Raw genomic sequence first — 26,838 nt, 5'->3', positions numbered from 1 at the left:
TACACGTGTCCTTACATTAAATTTTAACTTATTGGCATTAAATGCATAACATACGAACCTAAAGAGTGCTAAATTGGTTTAATCTGTCGACTGGAAATTATATAATTTGAGCAACACCCGTGAACCATGCCGCTAGCCATGATGACTATGAAAAAGCAAAAGCATGGTTCTGTTAATTTTCTTTGTGTATGGGGTCTGCTCTGCGGCCCTTTGGGCTACTGGGAGCTCCCCTAATAAGTAACATTTTTCTTCAATCATATGACTTTTTTTTTTCAATCATAACACTTTTTATCGTGAAATCCTTCAATGAAGCTGTCTCTACTCGGGTAGAAAGACTGTGAATTCTGCGGCGGGCTATGTTTTCAGCCCTGCTAGCCGGGTCTCGGTTAGCCAAGGCACCCTCCCTGTAAGTAAACAGGCTCTAAAACAGAGCTTAATTCCACTCTGTAGTAATATCTATGCCCTCTTTTTTTATCTCTATTTTATTTTTTTATTGTTTCAATATCTATACTTGTTATTATTATTACTAGGGTTTTTTTACGTTTAATTTGCACCCTCCACTAAACGACAACTTCAAAAAAAATGACACTTTATGTATCGGAGTACGCGATGTTTTTCATACTTTATTTGCAAGGGGCTGTACAATGAGCAGTGGGGGTCATAAAATGACGGGGTTAGGCAAAATGTAAAGTAATGCAACGAGAGAAAAGGGATAGTCTAAAATATTAAGAGTGACTTTTACGACCGGCCAAGCAAAAATTTGATCTAATGGCAGAAATTGAAAATCGATTTTCTTCATTTTTTGCTCATTAATAGCTTTAAGGTAGATAAGGAACCTGATGTAGTTTGTTTTCCCGAGAAGTTTTCTAGTTTTGAGAAAAGAAAGAAAATCGATTTCGGTGGTCGAAGTCACAAATTTCCTAACTTTTAAACCCGAAATTAGCCATTATGAACACTACTCGCGTTCGCTTACAAAACCGCGCAGAGAAATTTGGTCATTTCCTATCAACATAAAAACTCTTTTTCTTTCGCTAGAATATAATATCAGGGCTTTAGCGCAACTCTTCCAACTGAAAAAAAATTAACTGACGAGGAATGCTTTTTACGATAACAAAAATTTGGTATAAGCATGTGGTATAACATTAAATTTTTTCAATTCTCGCTCAAACATGCATACAGATATTCTTATTAAACATACCTGAGAATTGGCTTGGGTTATATGACCGTAAACTGTGTAAATACTTCTAATTGCCAAACGCCACGATAATCAATGTTTTAACCCCAAATGCTGTCTTTTCTTCTACTTGCTGTATGTTCCATTGCAAAATTCCCTTTAATCAAAAGAGTGAGATAAAAAAAGCCAACCTGGGTCAATTTAGGTCCATTTTGATCGCAAAACCTCTTCGCCATTTTGCCACAAGATTAGATTTGTGACTTACGTAACATAATACACGTGACATGAAACACGATATTATGACGTAAGTGAGTCTGCGCAGTAAGAGCTCTGGGGTCGAGAATGTCACGGAGTAAAAATAACGCGAAACAATTCTCCAGCACTGCCAACGCAGTTTGAGGAAGCAAATTGATCGTCCTGGAGTTCTGTACACACTTTCGTCAAGAGAAAAGAACCACAATAAAAATTAAAGGAAAATTGCTAAGGATGAAGATGCAAAAGGAATTTCGCGCTTAACAGTTGCTTTGTTGTATTTTGGAGCCGAGAAATGTTTAGCTGTAAGACAGGCTATTTTGATCGATATCACAACATTTTATGGGACTACGATGCATTGGTAAAAAGGCTGCCTTCAACAACCCAAGCCAATTCTCAGGTATGTCTTAGATAGACATTTACATGTGTGTTTAAACGACAATTTGGAGTTATACCACATATTAAATAATTCCGTTGAAAACTGCTGTTTAATTCGACTTTCTAGTATCGTGAAAAGTATTCCCCACCTTTTTAATTATTTTAGTTCGAAGAGTTTTGCTTAAGCCCTGAAATTATATTTTAGCGAATGGAAAAGAGCTTCCCTGTTGATAGAAAACATCCAATGTTTTCAATGATAGCGAATTTCGGGTTGCAAATTGTGTCACTTTGAGGCTCCGATCACGAAAACTGACTTTGTTTTTTTTTCTCGAAAGTAGAAGACTTCTGGGGGGATCAAAATACATCAGGTTTCTTATTTACCTAAAAGCTATTAATGAGCAAAAAAAAAATGAAGGAATTTGATTTTTCAATTTTCTGCAACTATAAGCGCGGTTTCTATCTAAAGTCCTTCTTAAATGGAGAAGAGTTGGTTATATCGGATTTCGAAGCAAAGTTTATGACATTTTCCTTGTCGTGTTGTATAAATATCAAATGTACAACAGAAGGCATTGCGGCTTCTTATGTCACGTTTTAAATTATGTTCAATTTCACCAGCCTTGTTAATTTTCTGCTTTCTTGTCAAGCTGGTCAAACTTCCTGATACAAAACTAGAAAGCTCTGAGGCGTATTTGCTAAAGTTTGGGAGAAATCTATCGTCGAGTTTTAAATTTATAGACATTTTTGATAAAAACTAGATTTTGAAAATATGTTCAAATCTCCAAACATTTTATTCTGACTGAAAAACGAATGCCATATTCTGTAAATTCGAACATTTTTCATTAAGAACGCAAAAATTCGAAGACATCGGTGAAATCTTTCCTGCCAAAAAGCGCGATTCAAAAATGCAACCATCACGTAAATAAAAAGGATCGGGCCACCTTAAAAGTGATTGGATAGAAGATTTCTAACAAGAAGATGCATTAACCGCTCTCGAAGGAATCGGGAGCGTCAGTAGTCGTGCACTAGTCCAAAGCGGTCTCTGATTGGCTATTTTGCCCACTTCCGTATCGAGGTATACCGAACCAATCACATGCAAAGTTTGGCTTGTCATGAAAGTTGGCCGGCAAGTAAGTTGGCGGTTGTCCTTCACCGACTCTGTGATTGGATATCCCGTAAAAACAATAGGAAATTGAGTTTATAATTAATGTACCGATTGCACCGGGCGTAACAATTTTACCGAAAATATCAAGTTGAAATATTTGAGCTATATATTTATTTAATCGTATTTAATTATTTAGTTTTATTTATTTTATATTTGTCTTGTAAAATTAATTTATTAGTTTCTCCTTTTTTTGTCGAAGAATGTTATCGGATAATCCTATAAAGACAATAGAAGCGGAAGCGTTCAGAATGGATGCTGAAATAGGCATAAAGTACCACATGTAAGTTGCAAGTTACAGAAAAAAAAAGTGGGCACACAAACCTTTAAAAGGGATTTAATGCTTGGAACTAAAATTTAATTTTTGTAAGCAACAATTTGAACATGTAATTTCACTGTTATTGTGGATTTGAAATGGCATGCTTATACACCTAATTAATGTGAAAATGAAATGAGTAAGATTTTACGGAATTTGTAAATCCGATTCAGAGAGAAAAAAAGAATAGCTCATGGTAATGTTTTTTTCGTCCTAGTATTTAATATATTTTCTTCTGACAGATATTTGTTACGAACGAAGATGAAGACATTAAACTTTGCGTCCTTCGAAGGCCTTAACAATCTGAATTCTAAACTGTGACGTATCTTGCCCTTACATGGTTATAAATGTATATATAATTATTCGCTCAAACGAATAAAAAATAGAATCGCATAGCTAACAGAACTCTCGCCATCTGATTGGTTATCGAGGCGAGGTATTCAGAGTGGAATTGCGACTTCAAAGCGAGGTTGACCGATATTGCATCGTAGCAACACACGCAAAATTGGAATCGATTTATGTTTTAAAAACTTTTTTCTTCGTTTACGAAGCAAAAAACCCCGACCGAAATAAGGAAGCAGAAGATTTTCCTTGTAAAATTTTCAATTACGGCTTTCTTCTTACGAGCAGCGAGTGGTTAAACATTTTCTTTCACCGCATGAGTGAAACGGAAAACAAAAATGTCCGTACCGTATGGACAAACTCGCTAGTAAATAGCAATTACGCTTACACGACCAGTGTAGAAACGTTCGTTAAAAAAAATAAATAGTAGAGATTTCTCGTGTAAAAGAGCAACTGTTTATTTTGTTGAAGTAATACTGTCGATAGTTTGACAGTAATGCCGTGTTCGTACAATAAAATCTACAGGAAACGAAAGAAAACAAAGTCAATTGCTGCGTGCCGTATTAAAACTCGATAAAAACAAAAGACAGTTTTATAGAAATTGTATTGTACATCTTTTGCAGTGAAAAGCTCCAAACTTTCGATAAAAAATGACATCTTACATTCTTTAACTGATACTCACGATGCAAAAAGCGGTTTCTGGGAATCAACAAAACGTACACACAACGAACAAGCGCACTAATGTGCTTGCGAAGCAAATAGCGGGTTTTTCAAAAGCAGCCATGCACTTTCTAATAAATTTTCTGAATTTTAATTTTTAAGTTATCCCAAGGTACTTACTTCATCGGTCCACGCCTCCTTTAAACCTTTACTTGACGTTGTTGAATGTTAAGTGCTTTTCACTATGAATGCGTGTTGTCTACTTCTTTCAGGCCGAAGAGATAAAGATTTCTTAAGTTTGTCTTGTGCTGATGAGACGAAAACTTGAAATTGATGCTCGAAAAACAACAATGTTCTGTAAAATACTATAATGCCGTCGTTAAAATGGTTAAAAAGCTTGTATGAGGCGTTGAAAAACGAGGGATCAGTGTCTCCCGCAGGTTCAAATGAAGTTTTGTGATCGATTTTAGCTTGGCTTAGGTTAGCTCATGACAAATGATTTGGAATGGCTTTCTGAACGCGCGTTAAAAATTGCAACGTTCAACCATAAACAAAAAATAAATTGGGTTTTCTTTCTATTATAAAAAGGCTATGCGATATCGGTTTTTCAAGTGAAATTTAACGTGGAATTCACAAGTCAGGTAATGGATTTTCCTATAAAATATAATAAAACGCACATGCCTTACGCGCCGGGTTATAGAATCATGATTAATCTAACTGGAAATTCGACGGCCACAAAAAAGTTATTTCGCAGTTAAAATACGTGCCATTTTGCTTTAACTATGCTGTACTACGCACAATGGCAAAGCTGTATACTTTTTGGATTGAATTCTTTTTTTTTTCAGGGTGATGGATAACAGGACAGTCGCAATAGTGAAGTTTTTTTTGGAGGGCCGCGTACGCTGTTCAATATTTCTGTCAGTACAAATAGCATCATTAGAAATACATCCAACTAAGCTCTCAAACGTGATGAAACTTATCAATTAAGACCAATGAAAAACACCCGCGAACAAGGTGTAAAGCCTACGTAACAAGAAGAAAAGCAAGTCATATTACAGCCTTTAAAGAGACTTAAAACTCATATTTGGCCTTAGTGTAATTTCCAGAAGTGAATGTAATTTTTATTGGTCGAGAGGCTCGGAATATGACGCGATATTCACCACGCTAGGCGGAAGATATAACATTTCAAGGCGTGGCTACTAAGCTATGCCACGTTTGTCATCCAGGCAGTGAACATGGCGGCATTTGCTAAATGAAAATTTGTCTTATTTAAAGGAAATCACTCCAATAAATAAATAAATAAATAAATAAATAGATAGATATATAGTCGAAGTTCAAATATAGATATATAGTCGAAGTTCAATAAGTCGAAGTTCAAAGTCACTTGGAGAATTCTAAAGCAAGCTGCCCCATATAACCCCGCTTCTAAACGATGTAATCTATGCCTCTGGGAGAAGTACTTTATTATTTGTAAACCTGAGCTAGGCTCTCTGAACAAGCGAAATGAACTGGTGACATCATGTAGACACGCAAACAAATTCCTCCTGAAGAATGCTAAATTTTGAAGTTTCTCTTGTCACGCAATAGTTTTCACTTTGTATTGTATTGTTTTGTAAAATAGTTCACTTTTTCTAGCTATCATATTTCCAACGGCCGCATGTGCATTTCAAATCAGTGTAACGATGTAAATTCGCATTTGGCAATTTTATCTGATGAGTGCTGCACGGTTGTGTAGTACGAAACTAAATAGTAATAAAATGCCAAGTCAAATGTACAGTTGATTTGTTCATCTTCTGTTATAGATAGATAGATAGATAGATAGATAGATAGATAGATAGATAGATAGATAGATAGATAGATAGATAGATAGATAGATAGATAGATAGATAGATAGATAGATAGATAGATAGATAGATAGATAGATAGATAGATAGATAGAAAAAAAAAAATAGATAGATAGATAGATAGATAGATAGATAGATAGATAGATAGATAGATAGATAGATAGATAAATAAATAAAGAAAGAAACGTGAAGCTTCCTCATTCTAGGAATCCTATAAAATCGGATGCAGGGGCGGTCACACTTGTTTATCATCCTTCGGCGGATTATGGCGCCCTAGTTTCTGCACTCATGGCTACGGGGTTTGGAAGAGATACCAACCCATTCTCTGGCAGAAACAGATTGACGTTAGTGCCCTGTCCTCAAGGAACATTTTCCAACTCTTCTTCTAAAGGAGTAGAAGGCTGCATCGAATGCCCTCCAGGTATGTCTCAAGATATAAACGGCTGTGACATGTTTGGAAATCAGCACATGTTTTTCGAGATAGAAGCCAGCTAGTAATGAGTTTCACGAACTTTCGACGCAAACGTCTGTTATGGTCAATTGATTACGACGAATTCGAATTTTCCCTTTGTAATGGTCGGTGGGTGGCTCTAACAGAGACAAATGCTTTTCTTGAACGCTCGTTTAATTCATGCTCTAAACACTAGCTCGACTGAATCGATTACATTCCTTGCCTCGTGCGTTAACATCCGGGCTCCTAATGCATGCCCATATTAGGTAACAACACTACATCTCTCCCCTCTTTGGAACAAAACTTACAATACTGTTATATACGACTTGAGAAGAAATAAAAACAATTTTAAAACAACTTTCTCGCTGTTTCAAAAGTTCTTAAAGCCTAACAAGCCTAACAAGATTTCAAAAAGTGTTCAATGTCTCTAAGGCCTAAAGAGGTCCAAACACAACTCTAACAAAGTCTTTAAGAGCACATGTTAATTACGGTCAAACATTTCCGGTAAGAGTCCTTAAATGGATTCCGCTCATACTCTTACCATGGGTAGGCCTTAATATGAAATAAATCACAGTATATATTGTTTGACTAAATATCGATTTGTCTTCGAGAAAATCGATAATTCTAAATTCCAGCAAAATTGACGCTTTCGGAGCTCAAAATTGATGCCGAGTTTGTTAGCTTCGCGTCGAAAAATAAAGCACTCTGGAAGAAAAATACCTATTAAATATCGAAGAATAACATCAAATTAGTACGTCGAAAGCAATTTCGGCTCTTGAAGTCCTTTTATTTGCAAAATATAATTAAATTTATTTGACACACTTTTGATTTAATTCAAAATAGGTCAAACTTATCGCTTTATTTAAGTATGAGCGAAGCGAAATAAATGGCCGAAAATTTGGTATTAGACAGATAAATGATTGTTATTTTCGATACCAAAAGGATTTCCTTGGGAAATGATTTGGTGCCATGCTTTCAGAACTCAAAGTTGCTTAAAATTCGTTAATTTAACCGACCGTGACATTGTTGATCTTATCAACTTTATGTAATCATTCCACGCAAAGGTTAATTTTCCCCATGTGAACTTCAACTGAGTAAAATAAAAACATAGACTCGCTTACTGTGGTGTTCGCTGATACATTATAAATCCTGTTTTCTTCCTTTAAGACAAAACCTAAGCCCTCGGCGAAGCTGGTTATCCAATTTTCTTGACGCGCCATTTGTAACTGATTTCCACGTCTTGAAGTGACAGTTCTTTTCCATGCATTATTGAAAACAGTCCAGTCTTAACTGATCAGTGTAAACAGGAATACGAAATATCAACTTAAAGCTTAGCAGCAGTAGTAGATAAATCGATACGGCCGGCGAATCTTCGTTTCGAAAACCGCCATTTGAGATTTTTATTGTACCTTTGTCCTGCGGTATGCAGATAATTAATTCACACTTGAGTAACTTCCGGCACATAAAATCGACAACCACCGTAACCAGATAGCACCCTGCTTTTGGGTATAGAGATTGTCTAATTGGCGTGGGTGGTGGATCGTGGGTCGTGCGTCGTGGGTCGTGGGTCGTGCGTCGTGGGTCGTGCGTCGTGGGTCGTGCGTCGTGGGTCGTGGGTCGTGGGTCGTGGGTCGTGGGTCGTGGGTCGTGGGTCGCGGGTCGCGGGTCGCGGGTCGTGCGTCGTGCGTCGTGCATCCGAAATAAACATGTGATTTTTTGCGGTTTCCCATGCTATTTCGCAACAACGGCTTTTTCCGGTGTAGATTTTAAGTGTTTAAGTCGAGTTTCCAGCTATATCTGAAATTTAAAGACCTTACCTAAAAATGTGTGGTGCAATAAAGGCAATTTGATTTTGACATATTCAAAGACCTTGGGTGAAGGTGTTAGGTTGTATGGGACTGCCGCTAAATCGTAAATAAAATAGAACACCCTTAAAACGATTGTATCGGCAAGGACAACCTTCTTCTGTTTGGCTTATAAGGCGATTAGTTATTTTTAATGCCGCCCTTCCAGTTTTGTGAAATAGGCATTTTAATCAAAGGTTAGCGAGAGCAGAAAACTGTTGTCGGAATATTTCCACTGGGTTTACTGGGATACTGACTCACGCGAATTACGTTTTTCACAGAATATATGCCAAAGATAATATAAACGTTTTTATTTTTACAATAAAGTAACTTTAGTCAGTTGAACAAATGGAATATTCATTTCGCTCAATTGCTTTTGATGTCCCTTTAATTTTATTTAACGCAACTATTCGACAGTGCACCTTCAGCCTCAAGGTTTAAATGATAAATGAAGGTCATAAAAGCGATGCACCTTCACCACGGTCTAACGTCTAGGGTAGATTTCCTTTCTTTTTCGGGGAATTTTGTTCATATTTAAGAGTAAATATAAACAAGAATCAATAAAATTGTTGCTGGCAAAGTGCAAACATATTCACACTTTCTCACGTCATGTTTCCTTTTTTAAATGCTTCCATCTGAACTAAAGTAATTTGAACAAATGGCGTGGACTTGTCCACATATCGCCATTTTGTAACACGTTTTTTTATAAAACTCCAAAAAGCTTTGTAAATTGTCAGCATACCGGTAATGCATGAAACTTTGAATTCAAAAAATCACAACCTAGACTTTCAAGTACTTGTCTTGTTTTCGGCATGTTTTTGTCGTTTGACCGCGGTGGACGACACACCTTCGGAATCTGAAACAACAACATCGATTTGACCTTGATATTTGGTCAAAAAAATTAGTAGTTAACTGATAAATGAAACGTTAACAGATAAGTGACGTTCTATTAATTATACTGAATACGATTGTTATTGTTAATAAAAGCAACCAAGTTTTTCATAACAACAAAGCTAGTCCGTGACATTTTCCTGCGAAATGTATCAGGGTAGTTCCAGGCACATGTTGATCTCCGTGATGGCGTCGAGTGGGGCGTGGTCAAAGTTATTCTGAGTTTTATCGTGATGTTGACAAAGAATCAATAGTCGAACGACATTTCAAAACATTTCATTGATGGAAATAAAGCAAGCGGAAAAGTTTGGACTCGGTGCATTTTGCTTAAAGCTGTTACCTACAAACACACCGAGCTTCCATGGGCAACATAAATGGCTGTCACATCAAACGAAAAAACGCACCATATTTCTAGCCCAATGAAACCATTTCAGTATACATAATAATTATTAATCTTCGTTAAACTTCCAGGAGTAAAGAAAGGTTTTATAAAAGGTTACGTCTTGAGTCTGCTTACAAGAAATTCCTGCAGTCGTTCCTGCAGTCAAGCACTTCCAATAATCTTGTCTTATCGATAGAGGATACTCAGAAAGAAAAGAAAGCCTAGAATAGGAAGCGGGTCCTCCAACCCAACGAAAACTATTGCCTTTTGTAACGCAATACCAAACACAGACCAAAGTAAAAGCAAATACTCACGAAAAATTGGCATTGATTACGAGAACCATTGTTCAGGGAAAAAGTCGAAGGACCTTCCCTAAAATGATCAAAATGGGGTAAGTCTCTCAAAGATATACTAGTGTCATCGAAACTATGAAAATGGCTAATACACGTGCGTAAGAGTCGTGCATGCCTGTCAATTCATTGTTTTGTGTTATCACTGGAGTAGTGAAGTAGAAATTCGGGTTATGGTGCAATAGTTTTCGTTGTGAACAATTAAAGTTAATAGATAACTAAAATAAGTAGTTAACTGAAACTTGGCCAAACATTTTGTAGTTAGCTGACAATTTGGTACCCTTATTAGCACCCTCATTTAACGCAACTTTTTTCGCGAACCTGAAGGCCTCAATCTCCAAACGACAAAGGAATGCCGTCCCTTAAAGCTCCGGCTATTTCTGCATCTGAAACATCTTTCTTAATAAAAACCTTCCCAGGAATCGCTAGGTTTGACCACGGCGGGATTTGCTGAAGACAGTCCATGCACGGACAGAAATAGAAATTTGACTGAACTGCAAATGCCTGTTGGTATGGAACTTCCAATCCCTTGACAAAGACACAAAGATCCCCGGGTACAATTTCTTTCTTGCATTTCAATGCCTTGCAGTGTGAATTTTTCCCTGGTTTTCTTTCTTTGTGCATCAAATACCACAAATTTTGCTGCTCGTTTCTTTTGTCCTTCGATAGGATGGACTTTACACGTTCCATTCGGCTTCTGAAATCGTGAGAGCGGGGGGTGCTGTCGACGCAGCTGCTTGCAATAGGCGAAGACCCTGTGAGGATTTCTCTGACATAATCTTGAGAGAGAGTTATCTGGTTTATCGAGGGACTATTCTCGTCGACATTTAAGGCGTACAGGTAAACCCAAATGACATGTTTGCAAAGTTCCTTTCCATTGAACTTCTTGTAATCTTCACATGAACAACTTGGAGCTTCTGATACTACGACTTTATGCACTTTCTTACCATCCGAGCTCTGAATTTCAAAAACGGAGGACACGTCAGACTGGGGAACACTTTTCTTACTTTGATGAAATCCTTATCCTGTTTTGCTTTCTCGAGTCTTGACAGAAAGTGTGCAGACCGGGTTGAACGAAATCGACTTGTACCAGATGGCCTTTTCTCTCTTTGTTTGTCTGCGCGATGGCTACAGGCTGGATCAACTTTTCTTCCCACTCGTGAGGGCTCAGGTTCAGCTTGACTTATGTCTTCTCGCAAAAGCTCTTCACCCAATGTCGCCGCTCTTTTAAGCTGAATAGCTGTTTCCCGTGCCCTTCTCTGCATAAGGCTGGGCCCAGTTCCAACACGGGAGTCTCCCTGCTTGATACCTTCATATGCTGTTTCAAGTAGAACACAATCACGGACGTGGCATTCTGCAGAATCCAGGAGCGTCAGGTTTTCACGGTCCTTATGTGCCCAACTAGCGTGCACAACCTCGGCCTGGTTCATTTTTGGTGCGTTATCGCACGGCGCAAACGCTGGGAAGATGAAACCTCGGCGGTCATCCCACCACTGAATCCAGGTCATTAAATGCCCCCTTTCTTCAGGTGCTTCTTCGACAAATTTGGCGAGGTCTTCTTTCGCTGAATAATAAGCAGGAGGTGTTGCTGTGGAAAGAAGGGCGTCACAGAGCTTCTTAAATTTGTCTCTCGTTTCTTCACTTGCCAACGAACGGGCATGCCGGTTTCTGCATTCCTTGAAATGGAACTCGCATCCCTTCACTTTCTGGAGTGCCCCTTCGCCAAAGACCTGTTTTATTCCTTGCAGATTCGACCCTGCCATGTCAGAGCTTTTAGATAGGATTTTTATATTTATATATATATATTTTTTTAGGAATCTTAATTTAGCTAGATGGTGTTGTTGTTTGTTTGTTTGTTTTTTTTTTTTGTTTGTTTTTTTTTTTTTAACCATTTTAAAATAGTCTGATGTAATACTTTTATACCCTTTGTTTTGATGTAAATACTTTTGTAAATACTAAACTTTTAATCGTCGTGGAGCACCTGTAAACTAGCTAACAGCTAAGTGTGTACTTTTTTCCACGTTAAATAAAGTATGTATGTATGTATGTATGAGCACCAACCTCTTGGATTGAACATAACATCTTGCTCTCCAGTAACTTTTGACAGCATTTCGTTGAAAAGTGACCAAAACAGTGCAACATTCTCTGTACTCTCGCTTTTACACTCCATACTTGCCAGAACCACCTGCTTGCGGAGAATTGGGTGGTAAACACTGGCTGTGAGTGTAACCATGCCTTGGCAACGATTCACTTTACCATCAAAGCAACAGAATTCTTTACTTAGGAGGTGATCTCCATCTTCATCCATGTTTATGGCGAATTTAGATACTAGCTTGCTGCTTTTAAAGACGAATGAAGGCTTATCCGGATTCCCACGCTTATCATTCATCTTGAATATGTAGTAAGGATCCCTTTTGTCACAATATTCTTTGTAGGTTGCAACTGCTTCAAAGTTGTGCCCATAAGGCTGGGTCTCGCTTTTGATTTTCTGTTTCTGATTTGAGATCCACTTCTTATCTTCAAACGACTTAGCAGTTTTCTTTACTTCCTCCCACGGTTTTCTCTGCCTGATGTCGTAAAGAATGGCTGTGTTTTGCACTTGCGAAGGTTTCATGTCTGGATTTTCCCGAAAGAAATTCTCGACCTTCTCTTTCGGTCTCTGAGATGGTGGCACTACAGGACATGTGTGACTTCCAAAATGGTAAACTCTGACACTCTTTTTCCTGGGAACTACATATCTTCTTGCCGGACAAGGAACGTGGCGTGCATATTTGTCACATATGCAGCATTTCAATCGTCCATCTTTTCCCTTCTCGAATTGCGTAGTATTGACGACACCATATTCGGTTCGATATTCACAGTTGAAATTCTCGCATTCGTGGGATCCTTTACAATCTGAGTAGCGCACGTTTCCGTGGCCTTTCCAGAACGATCTGCTATCTTTCTTCCACTTCCTACCATCTTGTAAAAGGTCTTGCCTGGAAGTTTGCTCAGAGATACTTAACTCGTATATTTTTAGACCATCTATACCACTCTCAGGAATACGATTTACTTTCTCAATTTCAACACCTTTCCAGGTACTAGGCGTTATCTTCCTCTGGCGCTGAACAGAGTAGAACTCTTCGCCGCCTTCAGTACTCTCCAATTCACTGGTATTTTCACTCTCATCCGGTTTATCACTAGAATAAAACACGAAAATGTGTTATTTTTTTTCACACAATTTGTATTAGTTTAAGACAGCGCTTGACTTGACGCCAAGCTTGATGGGAATAGGGTGCAAATTGAAAGAGTGCAAAGCTGATGAATTTCAAGAAAAAAATAGTTATACAGCACACAAAATTTGAGAATTTACCTGCTTGAGTCAGATCCCATATCGGCCTCTTCTTGCCTATCACCGATCAATATTTCCTGAAGCAGAAAAAGACTTTGTTACACGAGTGTCGCATGGGATCTCTAGGCTAAATATCCCACGATATTTCCATAGTTAGTTGGGCGCACATCCTTACATCCCTATAGAACTTCCAACCAGACCCCCAAAAATTCCTATACCATAAATCTAAATTAGGCCTCCCCAACTCCCATCCCCCCCCCCCCCCCCCGATAAATCAAACATTTCGCGCCCAGGGAAGGCTTTTATGATTTCTTGAGAGTCTTGAGATGCAAAGGTTTGTTCATAAACTATACGACTGCAATGAATTGAAATCTTGCTTACTTCTTTAACTATTGGCAGTGAAGCTGACTCTTTAAACTGTTCAGCAGAACTTTCCTCTTCAATCAGTACATCGGAATCAGAGTCAACCGGACGAAATGTTATCTTCTTCCTTGCCATTAAACTGTAATAACAAACAACATATTTCGTACTGGTTAAGATAATTAGACGAGCTTAAGCACCATCAAATCGTAAACTGGCTGCCGAATATCATTTAACTTAGAAAGACTTTCAGTTACCTTTGTTCATTAAATGGTTTCTTGGGTCGCTTATTATCTTTCGTTGGTGAGCTTTCGGCACTTGTTGGTGTTCGGCAACTCTAGAAAAAAGAGATTCAGAATTAATCCAGTGCAGGATCCAAAACTTGAAATAACGTAATACATGTTAATTTCATCCATAATTATATAGTTGTCAGTAAATCCTATATTGTCAGCGCAGCTATTTTTTCTTAATTTATGAGAACAGTCCAATTTGGGATTAAATTTGAGTAATTTCAATAAGAACTTTCAGGTAAAATGCATTAAATGTACAATTTAAGAAAATCGAATCGAAGAAAAAACATGTCAGGGATATTAGCCAATTAGCACAAAGCAAATCGTCAGCCCTGTAAACTTGTCGAATCGATGGTCGACAATGCGGAATTTTGTAAAGCAAGTTTGAGTCGTGTTTTTCATTTCTTTTCAGCAATAGTAACAACAGAGAGAAATTTTCGACGTATCAGAAGAGGAGCAAGCTATACTAAAAAGCAAAAACCAAGAGCAAAACAACTCCAGTAGTACTTAAAGTGCACCTAACCCCTGAAACAATACTTTCAAAATCGATTGTACATGAGTTAGAGAGTTGAATGGTTAAATATTTCTTCATCTCAATGTTGCGTTTTTAAGTTATGAAGGTTTATTTTTCCAATATGTTAATGAGTATGACGTCTACCCAGTCTTCATTCAATATACATATTTTGACTGGTTCACACAAGCAGTATTTAAAAAGCATTATCATAATACTCGCAATTTCCACAATTTTTATTGTAAATTTGGTGTCTGGTAATGGCGAGTAAATAATGGTTTAGGCAAAACAAGTATGCTTAAAAGCCTGGGTAGACGTCATACTCATTAACATATTGGAAAAATAAACCTTCATAACTTAAAAACGGAACATTGAGATGAAGAAATATTTAACCATTCAACTCTCTTACGAATGTACAATCAATTTTGAAAGTATTGTTTCGGGGGTTACCGTATTTACTCGAATAAGCGCCGCCCCGAATAAGCGCCGCCCTCGAATAAGCGCCGCATTTGAAACAAGAAAGTTAATAAGCGCCGCAGTCCCAATGCGGTGCTTAGTAGAGGAATTCCGTTTTACTAAAAACAGCACTACAAAGCAACTCTAAAACAAACTTGGACATTTCTTTCCAACAAAAGCGATGTAAATGTTGTGAAGGCAGAGAACTTTGCCAGGACAGCTAGCGCCACTTCTCTCTTCAGAAAGAGACGAATACTGACAATCAAAAGACGCTATTTTCAATTATTGTTAAAGATAAGATTCTTTGTGGCGTCCAAATTTTGAATAACCGCCGCCCTCAAATAAGCGCCGCCCTCGAATAAGCGCCGCACTTGAAGCGCGAAAAATTTAATAAGCGCCGCGGCGCTTATTCGAGCAAATACGGTAGATGCACTTTAACTTGGGTGAACGTAAGTGCAGCGAGGTGTACAAGAAATCTGTCAGATTTTAATCGCCATGAGCTAGATGCAATTCTTTGTCGTTTTTTGGTGAAATTAGAAAAGAAAAGACGGCGATAAAGTACAAAACTCAAAACGAGACAAGGAAAAATGAAATGAGGGTGGACGAAAGCTCTCAACTATCTAACCACTAAAATATTTCCATTTAGACTGCACTGTTCTAGCCGGATAGTACGGGGTTGACGCAAAAAAATAAATTTTTAAAGCGGGGAGAACGCAGCGCTCCCATGTTTTTTTTAAATGAATTCTTGTAGATCTACAGTGGTTAAAATTAAATATCCTAATAACAGATAACAAAAACAAACATGTGTCATCAATACAGTACAGTATTTAAACTGGTAATTTTAGCACACACTACATCTATGCGGCTATAACCCTGTTTTTGTTTTCGACTGATGTTTTAATCAGCGGATACAATGTAGCTTGCCCGTTGGTCTAGTGCTGAGAAACAAATACGGGCCGAATGGCCTTTGAAAGGTTTTGGCGACGTACGTTTGCGCGCTCGTTGAATAAACTATCAGTATTTGGTTCATTTCTCTTGCTACCTCTACAAAGCAGAGTATTTTTAAATAAATACAAATACAATCGATTGCGAATTTGCAGTGGCATCGTCCACATAGCCAGGAAGAACGAACTGCTGCTTAAAGCTTAAGTCACATGCCTCGGATCGAAGAATTTTTCGTTTAATCTTCGCAAGTAAACATGTCGAAAGAAACAACACACATACCTCGTATTCATCGTCGTCCGCGGTGTCATCAAGTGTTAAGGGATTTTCTTCCTGCAAACGAAAGCGAAAATGGAATTGATTTATAATCAACAAATATTCTTTCAATTCAACGTATCAAAATGATTACACTATAAGAGTGTTCTACTCACCACTGTATCCGCCATGATGATGCTTCTACAAATGCTTTTAGCAAACATTGACCTTTTTTCAACCAATCATACGTGAGTGTTCCCACGCACTAATTTGATCACTTATCGGTCACTAAACTAAAAAATCTCTTGTTTTTCAATAAGAGAAACAAAAAAATTGACCATATACAGGGAAACAAAAGTTTCCATTAGATTTCCTGTAGAAATCCCTTACAGTTGAAAATACTCGTGCAATGGAAAGCCACGAAACTTAAATTATAAAATATATCGATGATTGGCTAGCGTGACTTCGCTGATAAAATTGGAAAAGCAAACAAATCAATGACATGATAATTTACTCGACACGGAATGAAAAACTACTAAGCGACGTACATTAAATCGTTCAATAAATTGCTAATTGCCAAAACGTTGCTGATCAGAAAATTCTCGGCAGACAGCATCCACGCCAAGGCAAATTTTCGGGCCACTTTGGTAAAACTGTCCGGGAGACGTGGAGGGAAAAGAGCGCACCTGTGCACCAGACATGAAAGAAAAATATGTTTTTGTTAATAAGAAAGGCGAAAACAAAAAGGCGACCTTGCCATAACGCACGACCCACGACCCACGACCCACGACCCACGACCCACGACCCACGACCCACGACCCACGACCCACGACCCACGACCCACGACCCACGACCCACGACCCACGACCCACGACGCACGACCCACGACCCACGACGTACGACCCACGACCCACCCACGCACGCCATTTAGTTTGACCCTTGGGTATATTGGTTGATGTACTATTTTTATTATTTTAATATAAGCTCTGAATGAAAAACTTTTGGGCTGAACTTGTGATTAAGTTTCACTTGAGTAAGCCACCGCTCGAGAGAGTTGTTAAATGGTTGCATAAAAGCGCCTTTAAATTCCAGGTCGAAATTCTTCTGTTGCATTGCTTGGCTTTGTTTCATATTTTTTATCCAGTTCTTGCCCTTGTTCAAACTCTTGATTAGGCTAAGGCAAAACAGTTGTAGAGTCAACTCCCTCTTATTGAAGACCTCTATAAGACGGATACCTGGTGTTGGTCCTGTCCTTGCCGTTTTCCAGTAATTATTATTAGCATGAATTAAAACTCACACACACATAAAGAAAATTCGTAAGTTCATGCATTAATCTTGCCGTTTTTCTGCGGGAGTTACACATACAAACTAGTAAACTATTAGGCTATTTTTCATTATTTCCTTGACTCCCTCGGACCCTTCGTTTCCGAAAAATGACTGATAGCTCAAGAACTTCCGTTGAGATTTTGTACTATACCCCAGCATTCTGTCAGGAAACCTACATTAGCTCAAATTCGCCGTTACCCATTTGTATTCCTGGTTGGCGTGAGGTACTAAGATAGAGAGGTATTTCCGAGGGCACTTAATTAACTTAATTAACAAATAATTGGCGGAGGGAAAGCCATTTCTGCTGAGAAAGTCCCTTTGGAATACGCTCAAGCTTAAGTCACTAACTCTAAAACTATTTTACCGAAGAATGTCCATGTAAATGTTTTGCCTTTGCATCCTTTTCAAGGAGGATTTTACTCTGACGATGTCGGCCATGTAGCCAAAAGCTGCAAGAAATGTCCAAACGGTTCCTTTGTTCACTTTGATAAAGCACCAGGAACACGAAAACAAGATTGCAAGTCTTGTCCTGAAGGTAAAAGATAGCTAAACCCAAGTTGTTTAAACATCATTAGTTTTAGGTAAAAACGTTCTGCATTCTGTTACAACTTGAGTTCATTACTCAACCAACTATATCTACTTTATAAACATTCAGCAGCTGTGCATGGGATGCCTCCTGAGTATCTGGGATCTAGATTTGTGTCTAAAAACAACACCACTTCTTATCGATTAAGGAATACCAAATTGGCTCTTCCACAGTACCTTACCAATTATTTAAAGAAAAACTTCTCTTATAGAGGAGCTGAGATGTGGAGGAGCATATCCCATGATCTACGATCTGCGCTTCCTTTAAAATATATTAAATATAACTTGCGTCCCCACAGCTTTCAATGAGTTCTGTGCGACCCACACGGCATCCTTGAAAAGCAGCTTAGTGTGTAATTAAATGTAGTTCTGTAATTATAAGTCAGTTCAGTTAGCTATTTTTATATTAATATCGTAAAAAATGTTGTGGTCATTCATCGTGGTAGAGTACAACAGCTGTGATTGGTGCATTTCGATCCTCGCTGTTTCTGTGTCCTGTTGTTCCCTCAGCGGTCCGCTGTCGTACAGTTCTCCTGTTGTTGTGTTTTTTGATCGTGGGCATCCATGCTTCAGGAATTTCAATTCCATTATCCCTGTTGATATTATTAGGGTGAAGTCTTATGTGAATTGCCTCTTTGGCCCTGCGTTTGTACCAGTGTGGGTCACGATCAATAAACTTTACCTCGTTCCAAAGCGGGTTGTGTCTGGTGTTGTTGGTGTGTTCTGCAACGGCGGAGGTCTGGGTACGGGCGAGTCGTATGTCGCGGTCGTGTTCTTTGATCCTGTCTTGCATATTCTGTCTTGATCCTATCTTGCGAGGATCAAAATGCGCCAATCGCAGCTGCTGAAAACCAACCAATCACAGCACAGCAGCGTGCTTTATAAGTTCACGTACAACCAGTCGACCTTATCGCCTGATGAATACTAGCAGTGTGCAGTCGAAACGTCGCGATCTCCATCACACATGACTACGTCGTGAGACAAACGAAAAATACTTTATTATTATTTTTATTTTGTATGCTGAAGGATGTTTTAAACCTTGTTTTAATAAAGTTTAAGATCTGACATGATCTGGCCTGATTTGGCATATGGTATGGCATGGTGTGGTACGTGTGGTTTACTTACGAAGTCTTAAAGTGGCTTTATCATAGCTATACGTACGAGCATTTCTAACATAAACCCCGGTGACAGTACAAAACCAGACCACGTCAGCGGGAACTTACAGACCTACGCTTTGCGACATGTTTGTGGGTTCTTTATAATGTCCCCTGTCAACCATACCACTGTAAATGAAGTAGACCGGGCCTTTTATTTATCGTCTGTAACGAGAAAACTTAAGCATGCATCTAACCGTTTTTAGTAAAAACTCAGCTGTGTTCTATTGGAAATCCGCGAATCTGATTGGTTCTCCCACTGATTTCTATTCGCCGATAGAAAACAGTCGCGCGCGCGTAGCTAATTAAGCGGTGAATTTTCTTGATTTTTGTCTTCAAAGTGCACAATATTGTAGGTTTTGGACTGCAATCCTTTAGAGTTATTACTAAAACAATTAGACTACTCGCCCTCGTTTTCCATGAGCGATAGTCAACTCGGCTGCGCCTCGTTGACTATTTGCTCAAAGGCTCTGTCTATGTAAGTCTCAGCGTTCTTGGTCCGCGTCTGTGCTCCCCTGATTTCTTCCCGTGCGTCGCGCGCGCGTGCTATTAGCGGTGATTTTCTTGATTTTTGTCTTCAAAGTGCACAATATTGTAGGTTTTGGACTGCAATCCTTTAGAGTTATTACTAAAACAATTAGACTACTCGCCCTCGTTTTCCATGAGCGATAGTCAACTCGGCTGCGCCTCGTTGACTATTTGCTCATAGAAAACTCGGGCTCGTAGTCTAATTGTTAAATAGAATATGTCGTTAAGATAATAGCCTCTCAATATTCATGTGGCCCTTATTATCTTCTATAGGGACAGAAACTGATTTCTTTGCTGGTTACCGCGCTTGCAAATGCTTGGAAGGATTTTATCGAACTCATATGTTTGAGAAATGCCACAAGTGCGGACAAGGTGGACTCATATGTCAACATGATTATGCTTCTTTAAAATCTGGTTTTTGGTGGGAATGGCGGAACGAGTCACACAATGATCGCTACAGGGATTTCATTGCAAATCTCTTGGTATCTTCACCGGCATTAGATACCTCTAGCGTACAGTTCCCTTATTCGATACCAACGCCTTACAGATGTCCAAGAGAAGAGTCTTGTAAGGGTGGTTTAGATTCCCCGTGTGAGGATGGATATGAAGGTCCACTTTGTGAAGTCTGCAGCTCTGGATACTATAAGAAATTGCAAAAGTGCCAACATTGCCCATCAAAGAGGTGGATGGTGGGACAAATATCTATAATTACAGCCGTTGTATTGATAATCCTTGTTCTTTTGATGTGGACAAGCCGAAAAAAGTTTAAGAGGCACGGAGTGCACGCTCTGATAGACATGCTTTTGTCCAAAATTAAGATCGTTATTGGCTTTTATCAGGTTACCCATGGCTTACTACATGCGTTCTCCTTCATACAATGGCCAGATTCACTACAACTTATCGCCAGATATTCGGAACTACTCCAGATGAATATTCTTCAGATAGCACCTGTTGACTGCTTTTTCCCGGGGCTACATGTGGATGCCTTCGGAAGCCTGTTTGCGATTATGGCGCTAAATGCTGCTGTAATTGTCTTTTCAGTTCTCGCTTATGTGGTGTGTAAAATGATAATCTTAAGAAGTCGACACTTGAAGGACGAGGAAAAATCAGAAAAACTCTCACAGGCAAAAGAACTTAAATACAAAACTGTGTTTTTCTTATTGTATGTAACGTACCTGAGTACGTGTTCCAAGACGGCAAACGTCCTACCTCTTGCCTGCCGGAAACTTTGCCACGATGACAAGGAAGAGTTGTGCTATAAGTACATGAAAGCAGATTACAGCATACAATGCCAAGGTACAAAGTACGATCACATACTCATTGGGGCGTACGTTTCTATTATTTACATCGTTGCCCTACCTACCATCTCATTTATGGCCATTTGGAGGAAACAAAAAGAAGCCACAACAAACGCAGAGACTGCTAGGGATTCAGGTAATAACATGGAGATTATATCAGGATTGCGTTTTCTTTTTGAAAACTACAACCCTCGTTCGTGGTATTGGGAATGCGTTGAAATGTCACGCAAAGTTATCCTTACATCTGGCTTGATTCTTGTGGGACAAGAGAGCAGATCCTACATTGGCTTGGCATGGGTCATAGCCGGTATGTATGGAATGCTTTTTGCCTGGATCAAACCCATACGAGACGTGACCGAGAATAGATTAATGACTATATCCCTTGCCGTTACTGTTGTCAACCTTGGTATTGGAGCCGTCAGCAGAATTCCAGCAGAGAACATATCGACTTCTTTTGACCCAAACACGGACGCAGTCTTATTCAAGATTTTGGTATTTGGAGCAAATACATTGGTAATCGGCTTAATTATTGGTAAGTTGGTTAAAAAATATATAAATACGGTATTCTACTTGAGCGATTAATTGGGACGACGAAGGCTGGGTAAAGAAAATTTTGTATGAGATGTTAAAAGACGAAAATGATGGAGCAATCAAGAAAAAATAGTTTAACAGTTGGAAAACAAACGCCACTATAGAAACACTATACTGCTGCATACACCCTATTCTAACTGCAGAAATTCCCTTCATCATAAAACGTTGCTCGCAACTATTAGCATTTCACAGAACAGAACTGTACAGGCCCGCAAATGATCCCGACCCGCAAATGTTCCCGGGACCGCAAATGATCCCAGAACCGGAAATAATTCGTGTAAATGATACAACAGAACACTTGGAAAGGCATGGACTTTATGAATAGCCTATGTAAGTATATTTATAAAAGACAAGTGCCTCAGGCATAAACACAACGATAAAAAGCGGTGAAAATAATGCACGAAATAACAAAATTAACATGTTACTATCCAAGGTTTTCATTTACAAAACGCACCTCAAAATAAACGTGAATAATAATTAAAAAAACACTCAGAATTTTTTCCTGTACAATGCTGCCTACTAGACACGAGCTTCCTTTTCCTTGAAAGCGGACAAGATTTCTATGTGCGAATTTTGGAGTTTATGACATATTTGTAGTTTATTTTGAAACCATTATTTGAAAACACATTTTTCTTCACAACTCGTTCTTGCAAATATTAAATGAAATACAGTAAACGATTGAGATATTACCACCACAGCGTCTCTGGGTAGATTTATTTGCATACCGCACGCGTAGAGCTGTCAACTTTTGCACGTCCAATTTTTTTACTGTCAATCGATCTGTACTCAAACATTCGCGTCAAAAAATAATTTTATCGATAGAACTAAAATAGAGTTGGTTTGATTAAATGTGATTTTCTTGCAGCGTTCGGAGCCATTAAATATTTTGCCCCTTCGGAGACGCCGCAACGTCTGGACAATTAGAAAAATAGCTTTTTTTCGAGCCACTGTCAAATATTTCATTCGCATCGAACACCGACAATTTTCACATCGTTTTGCTCAAAAACATTTCTTGTTTTCTAAGAAAGTAGCAAGTTTTCCCTCGATTTAACTGGAAATGCGAAATCAAGGATATAATGACCACTACTGACTGGTATCGAACGAAGGTTTAAGAATGACCTTGATTTAGAATCGATAATTTCAATTTCGGGACCTTGCTGATAACGCTACTCTACACAACCGCAAAGTGTAGTCCTTTATCGGCTAAAATATGCAAAATCACATGTGCGTTTTCTGTATTTTAAAAGTTATGACCATTTGTATTAGCCTGGTATAAGCACATGTGCGAGTAATAACAACATTTCCGCTTAAATCGTTGTTATTACTCGCACATGTGCTGAAACAAACGGTCATAACTTTAAAATACTGAAAACGTACATAGTTCACAGCGGCTCAAAAAATAACTATTTTTCTAATTTTCCAGACGTTGCGGCGGACCCAAAGGGGCAAAATACTTAATGGCTCCTGAAACGGCCAGAAAATTATTTTGACTCAAACCAAATCTGTTCTAATTCTAGCCTCGGTAAAGTCTTTCAGTTGCCAGAGTTTCAGGTAAAATTATCTTTTGTGGCGAATTTCAGTGGGTGTTTTTCAAAAGATCGCCTCTTAATATTGCAGCTACTTACCGTGCTTACCTTCCTTGACTTTACGACAAAAAAATGGATTTCAAGAGGATTTCAGGCAATACTTTTTAAAAAAATTGGGAAATTGCGCTGTTTCACAACTCTTTTTTTTCCTTTTTAGTTCAGTACGCGTTGTTCCTGTATAGTTACCTAAAGGAATGGCGCAAAAAACCACAGTGGTCCTTTTCATGCTGTATGGCTTTGCTTCTCCCTCTAAACGACTTCCAGGGAGAAATATCCGATTTTGTTGAAACAGACGTCCTTCAAAATCAGCTGGACACAGGACATATTGAAATGCCTACCATGCTTACTGCCGCCAAAGACAGTGGTGCAATAGATGTCACTCTTTACCGAGGTGCGAAAGGTGATGATTACACGGTGGGGCAACAGGATCAAAACTCTCAAGATGCTGAGTACAGCTCTAGCGTCTCGAGACGTCACCAAGGGACACAAACAGAAGTGGTTGTGCGTTCCTGCGCTGAACCTCTGGTGAACCAGCCATTGGAGAAGAAAAGGAAGGGATCTCTGTGAGTAACATACAAACAAGTCATCAATTCGAACTCAGTACAAGATTAAAATAATCGTACTGACATAGGCTGCTTTAAGACAATCGTGATTGCACAGCTCAAACTGGAAATTGTTTTGTCTGCCATGACAGCCATTGTGAGCAAGTGTTCAACGAGATCTCGATATTTGTTTCGGCGACGTTTTAAAGAGATGTAGTATTTTTTGTCCCAACAAAAAAAATGTCAATTTGTCATAAAGACCAGTAAAACTCTTTGAAATTTCGCTAGCTGCCCAAAATCTTCCGGCCTACATTTGTTGAATTTTATTTTCATCATGCTATTAAATTGTTGCGTCTAAAAAATAATAAAAAATAATACATATTATTTTAAGAGGTGGCCTCCAATCACCTAGGGGTGGTTTTCAGGAGGGTCCTCTGAGAAAATAAATGTTAAACATCTACAGCGGAGTTATTTCACGAGATAAGAGTTTCTTCCCTAGCAAAAAGTAAATCGTTTTTTTTATATTTTTCAGCACTCCATCCAAGCAAGCTTGAATTAAACTCGAAGGCTTTCATACTGGAAATGAAGACGGATAAGAACTTATCAAACGTCCTGCGACAAAAAAGTCATTTTTCATAAAAGCACGCTGAAGTAGATATAGGGAAGACAATAGACCATATATATACTTCTTCAGTTAGTGATCCGCCAAGCGTATTTAGTCATTTCCAGCTAGGTTATGTCACTGAAGAAAACATATACTCATTGCTATTAAAGGAAACTGTAAATAACATCCACTCTAATTACTCAAGTGAAAGTATCTATATAAGTCATTTAAGTCAACATAAAATTAAGTCACAAATACACACAAAAAAACAACGAAAGCAAATGTGCTCAATTTGGATTTCAAAATTTCTTAAAATATTTAATCTTTCCGATATTTAGCTTAAACTAAGCGAGGTTTAAAGTAAAAGCACCGCAGTAATGAATTTTCCAAGTCGAACAAAAACGCCAATCGGAGACGTTATGAAAATAAATTAACGAGAACTAAGGGCTCGTGGCCGGCGTCCTTTTGCCTCCACCTACGCTTTACAGTTGGACCGATGCATTTATTCGCTATAAAATTTCACTTAGTATTTACTCTCTTGTACTTCAGCGCAGAATCTGACTAAGAAATAATGCAATCATCCGGTTGATTAAGGGCTCATACTTTCAGCTGTTTCTAGTGACGTTTGTCGACAATAAGCTTCATGGTCTTTATGTAATATTTGGCATGTTTCATGATTTTCTTCTTTCTGCGGTGGATGTAACGCAGCGGAATCTAATTTCTGTTCTTGGATCTGAATGTAATCTTCATGACTCCCTTTTAATTAAGCTTCAATCGCATCATGTTCTGCTGAATCTTCAAAGAAATTCTCTTTTGATATGTCAATTTCAAGAGTTTCATTATTTTCTAGAAACCAGATTTCCTTTTGTTCATCGCCCATATGATTAAATTTCTTTGAATATTTGATTTTAATTGTTTCCACTGTCTCAGCTTCATGATAAAAGGAGACGTCTTCTCCATTCATTTGTTCGATTTTGTCTGGTTGGATTTTACGCTGACGTTTTGGGATTAAAATTATACGCTTATTAAATATTCTAGTTGAAACATATATACCTAGATGTGTCCACACATATATACGCTTCAGGTCGGTTCCGCAAAACGTGCTCAAAAACCAGATCAGTTGTTAATTGATTTGCGGAAACGCAAGGATTATATTGATCATCAGCTAGGTGTGAACACACGACGACCTCCTTTTCGTCGTTATTTATTTATTTATTTATTTGCGGAAAACGCAAATATTGGTTGGAAAGCCAACTTGTTTGCTCTAAAAGTAATTTTGCCTGACGGCCGGCTTCCGTGAGTGACTTCGGAATTTTGTTTTGAAAACAGTTGGTACTATCATTTCCAGTAAAACTAGCTGGTCGGGAAAGTCCTTGCATCGGCCTTATTTATCTGTAACAAAAAAATTGGTTATGTATGTTTAATCTTGGAAACTCGGAAATAGAGAATTCTAGAACGAACTGTAAATTAAGTAAGATACTTATTGTAAGAAAATAGATTAGTTTTGATTGGAAAACACTTTACTCTGTTACTTTCCGTAGAAGGTGTTTTCTGCTGTGAGATTTGGAAACGAGAAGATTTGCCAAAACAAACCGCTTAATTAGAAAGAGGAACCGTTCGCATTTTTACAGTTCGAATTCGCATATTGATTAGTGTTACTGATCTCATTATAAACCGAGTCGCTCGCAAGAGTTGACACCTTCGAGTTTCCTTGCTCGCAGCTTGTTTGCAGCTGAACTGCTTTTTTCAAGTTTCATGTAGTTTTAATTTTTTATAGTAAATTACATTGTTTTTTCATCAGAAACATCATTGAATTATTAGCTTTCGCTCTAACGAGTTGTTTTTCTGTATTGTAATCTAGTTCTTAAGATATTTCTTACTTTACAAAATTTTTCACAAACAAAAAAAGCATTACATCATTTCGGTTTTCTTTGGTTTCGAAAGATGGGACATCTGGAAACACCTATTAGCACTTAATCTTACGGAAAAGTAATTAAGTTTAGCGATTCCAATACATAGAGCTACCTTGTAACCAGCCGAGAATAAAACTTGCATAACCGAAGACATTTGGCTTCTTCCTTCTTCTTAATCTGTCCCGCTACAGCTGGACTGTGGATCGAGCGGTCCGGGTTGGACGGGGCACTGCGTCGTGTTCTTGGAAAAGGCACTTTGCATCTCATAGTGCCTCTCTCCACCCAGTTGTATTAATGGGTACTGGCGAATTTAATGCTGGGGCGATAACCCTGCGATGGACTATAGCATCCCAACCAGGGGGGAGTAGAAACACTTCTAGTCGGTTAATGCTACCGAAACTTGGATAAGCTCCAGCCTGAAGGGTCACTAGGCTCGTATACAAGAACTCGTGCATCGAAGAGGGAATAAACAGCAAAAGGTTCCTGAACCCGCTGGCTTTTTAATAGACTTCACCCAGTGCGT

The 26,838-nt window shown here is 38.5% G+C and overlaps 1 protein-coding gene across 1 annotated transcript in view; it reads left to right on the top strand.

Moving 5' to 3' along the window:
• The window catches only part of LOC144661376 (uncharacterized), a 40,150-nt gene extending 14,650 nt beyond the window's left edge, over positions 1–25,500 (top strand). Inside the window, exons 4-11 of the mRNA XM_078522108.1 lie at positions 3,166–3,246; positions 3,522–3,596; positions 5,127–5,198; positions 6,332–6,546; positions 17,924–18,049; positions 20,055–21,611; positions 23,414–23,819; positions 24,331–25,500. Coding sequence (XP_078378234.1) covers positions 3,166–3,246; positions 3,522–3,596; positions 5,127–5,198; positions 6,332–6,546; positions 17,924–18,049; positions 20,055–21,611; positions 23,414–23,819; positions 24,331–24,352 — 2,554 coding nt within the window. The 3' untranslated portion in view covers positions 24,353–25,500. The remainder of the gene's footprint in view (positions 1–3,165; positions 3,247–3,521; positions 3,597–5,126; positions 5,199–6,331; positions 6,547–17,923; positions 18,050–20,054; positions 21,612–23,413; positions 23,820–24,330) is intronic.
• The last annotated feature ends 1,338 nt before the right edge of the window (positions 25,501–26,838 follow it).

The sequence above is a fragment of the Oculina patagonica genome, chromosome 7 (assembly GCF_052425735.1).
Source record: "Oculina patagonica isolate OP01 chromosome 7, crgOcupat, whole genome shotgun sequence".
Taxonomy (NCBI): domain Eukaryota; kingdom Metazoa; phylum Cnidaria; class Anthozoa; order Scleractinia; family Oculinidae; genus Oculina; species Oculina patagonica.
This window is presented reverse-complemented; position numbering and strand designations above follow the sequence as displayed.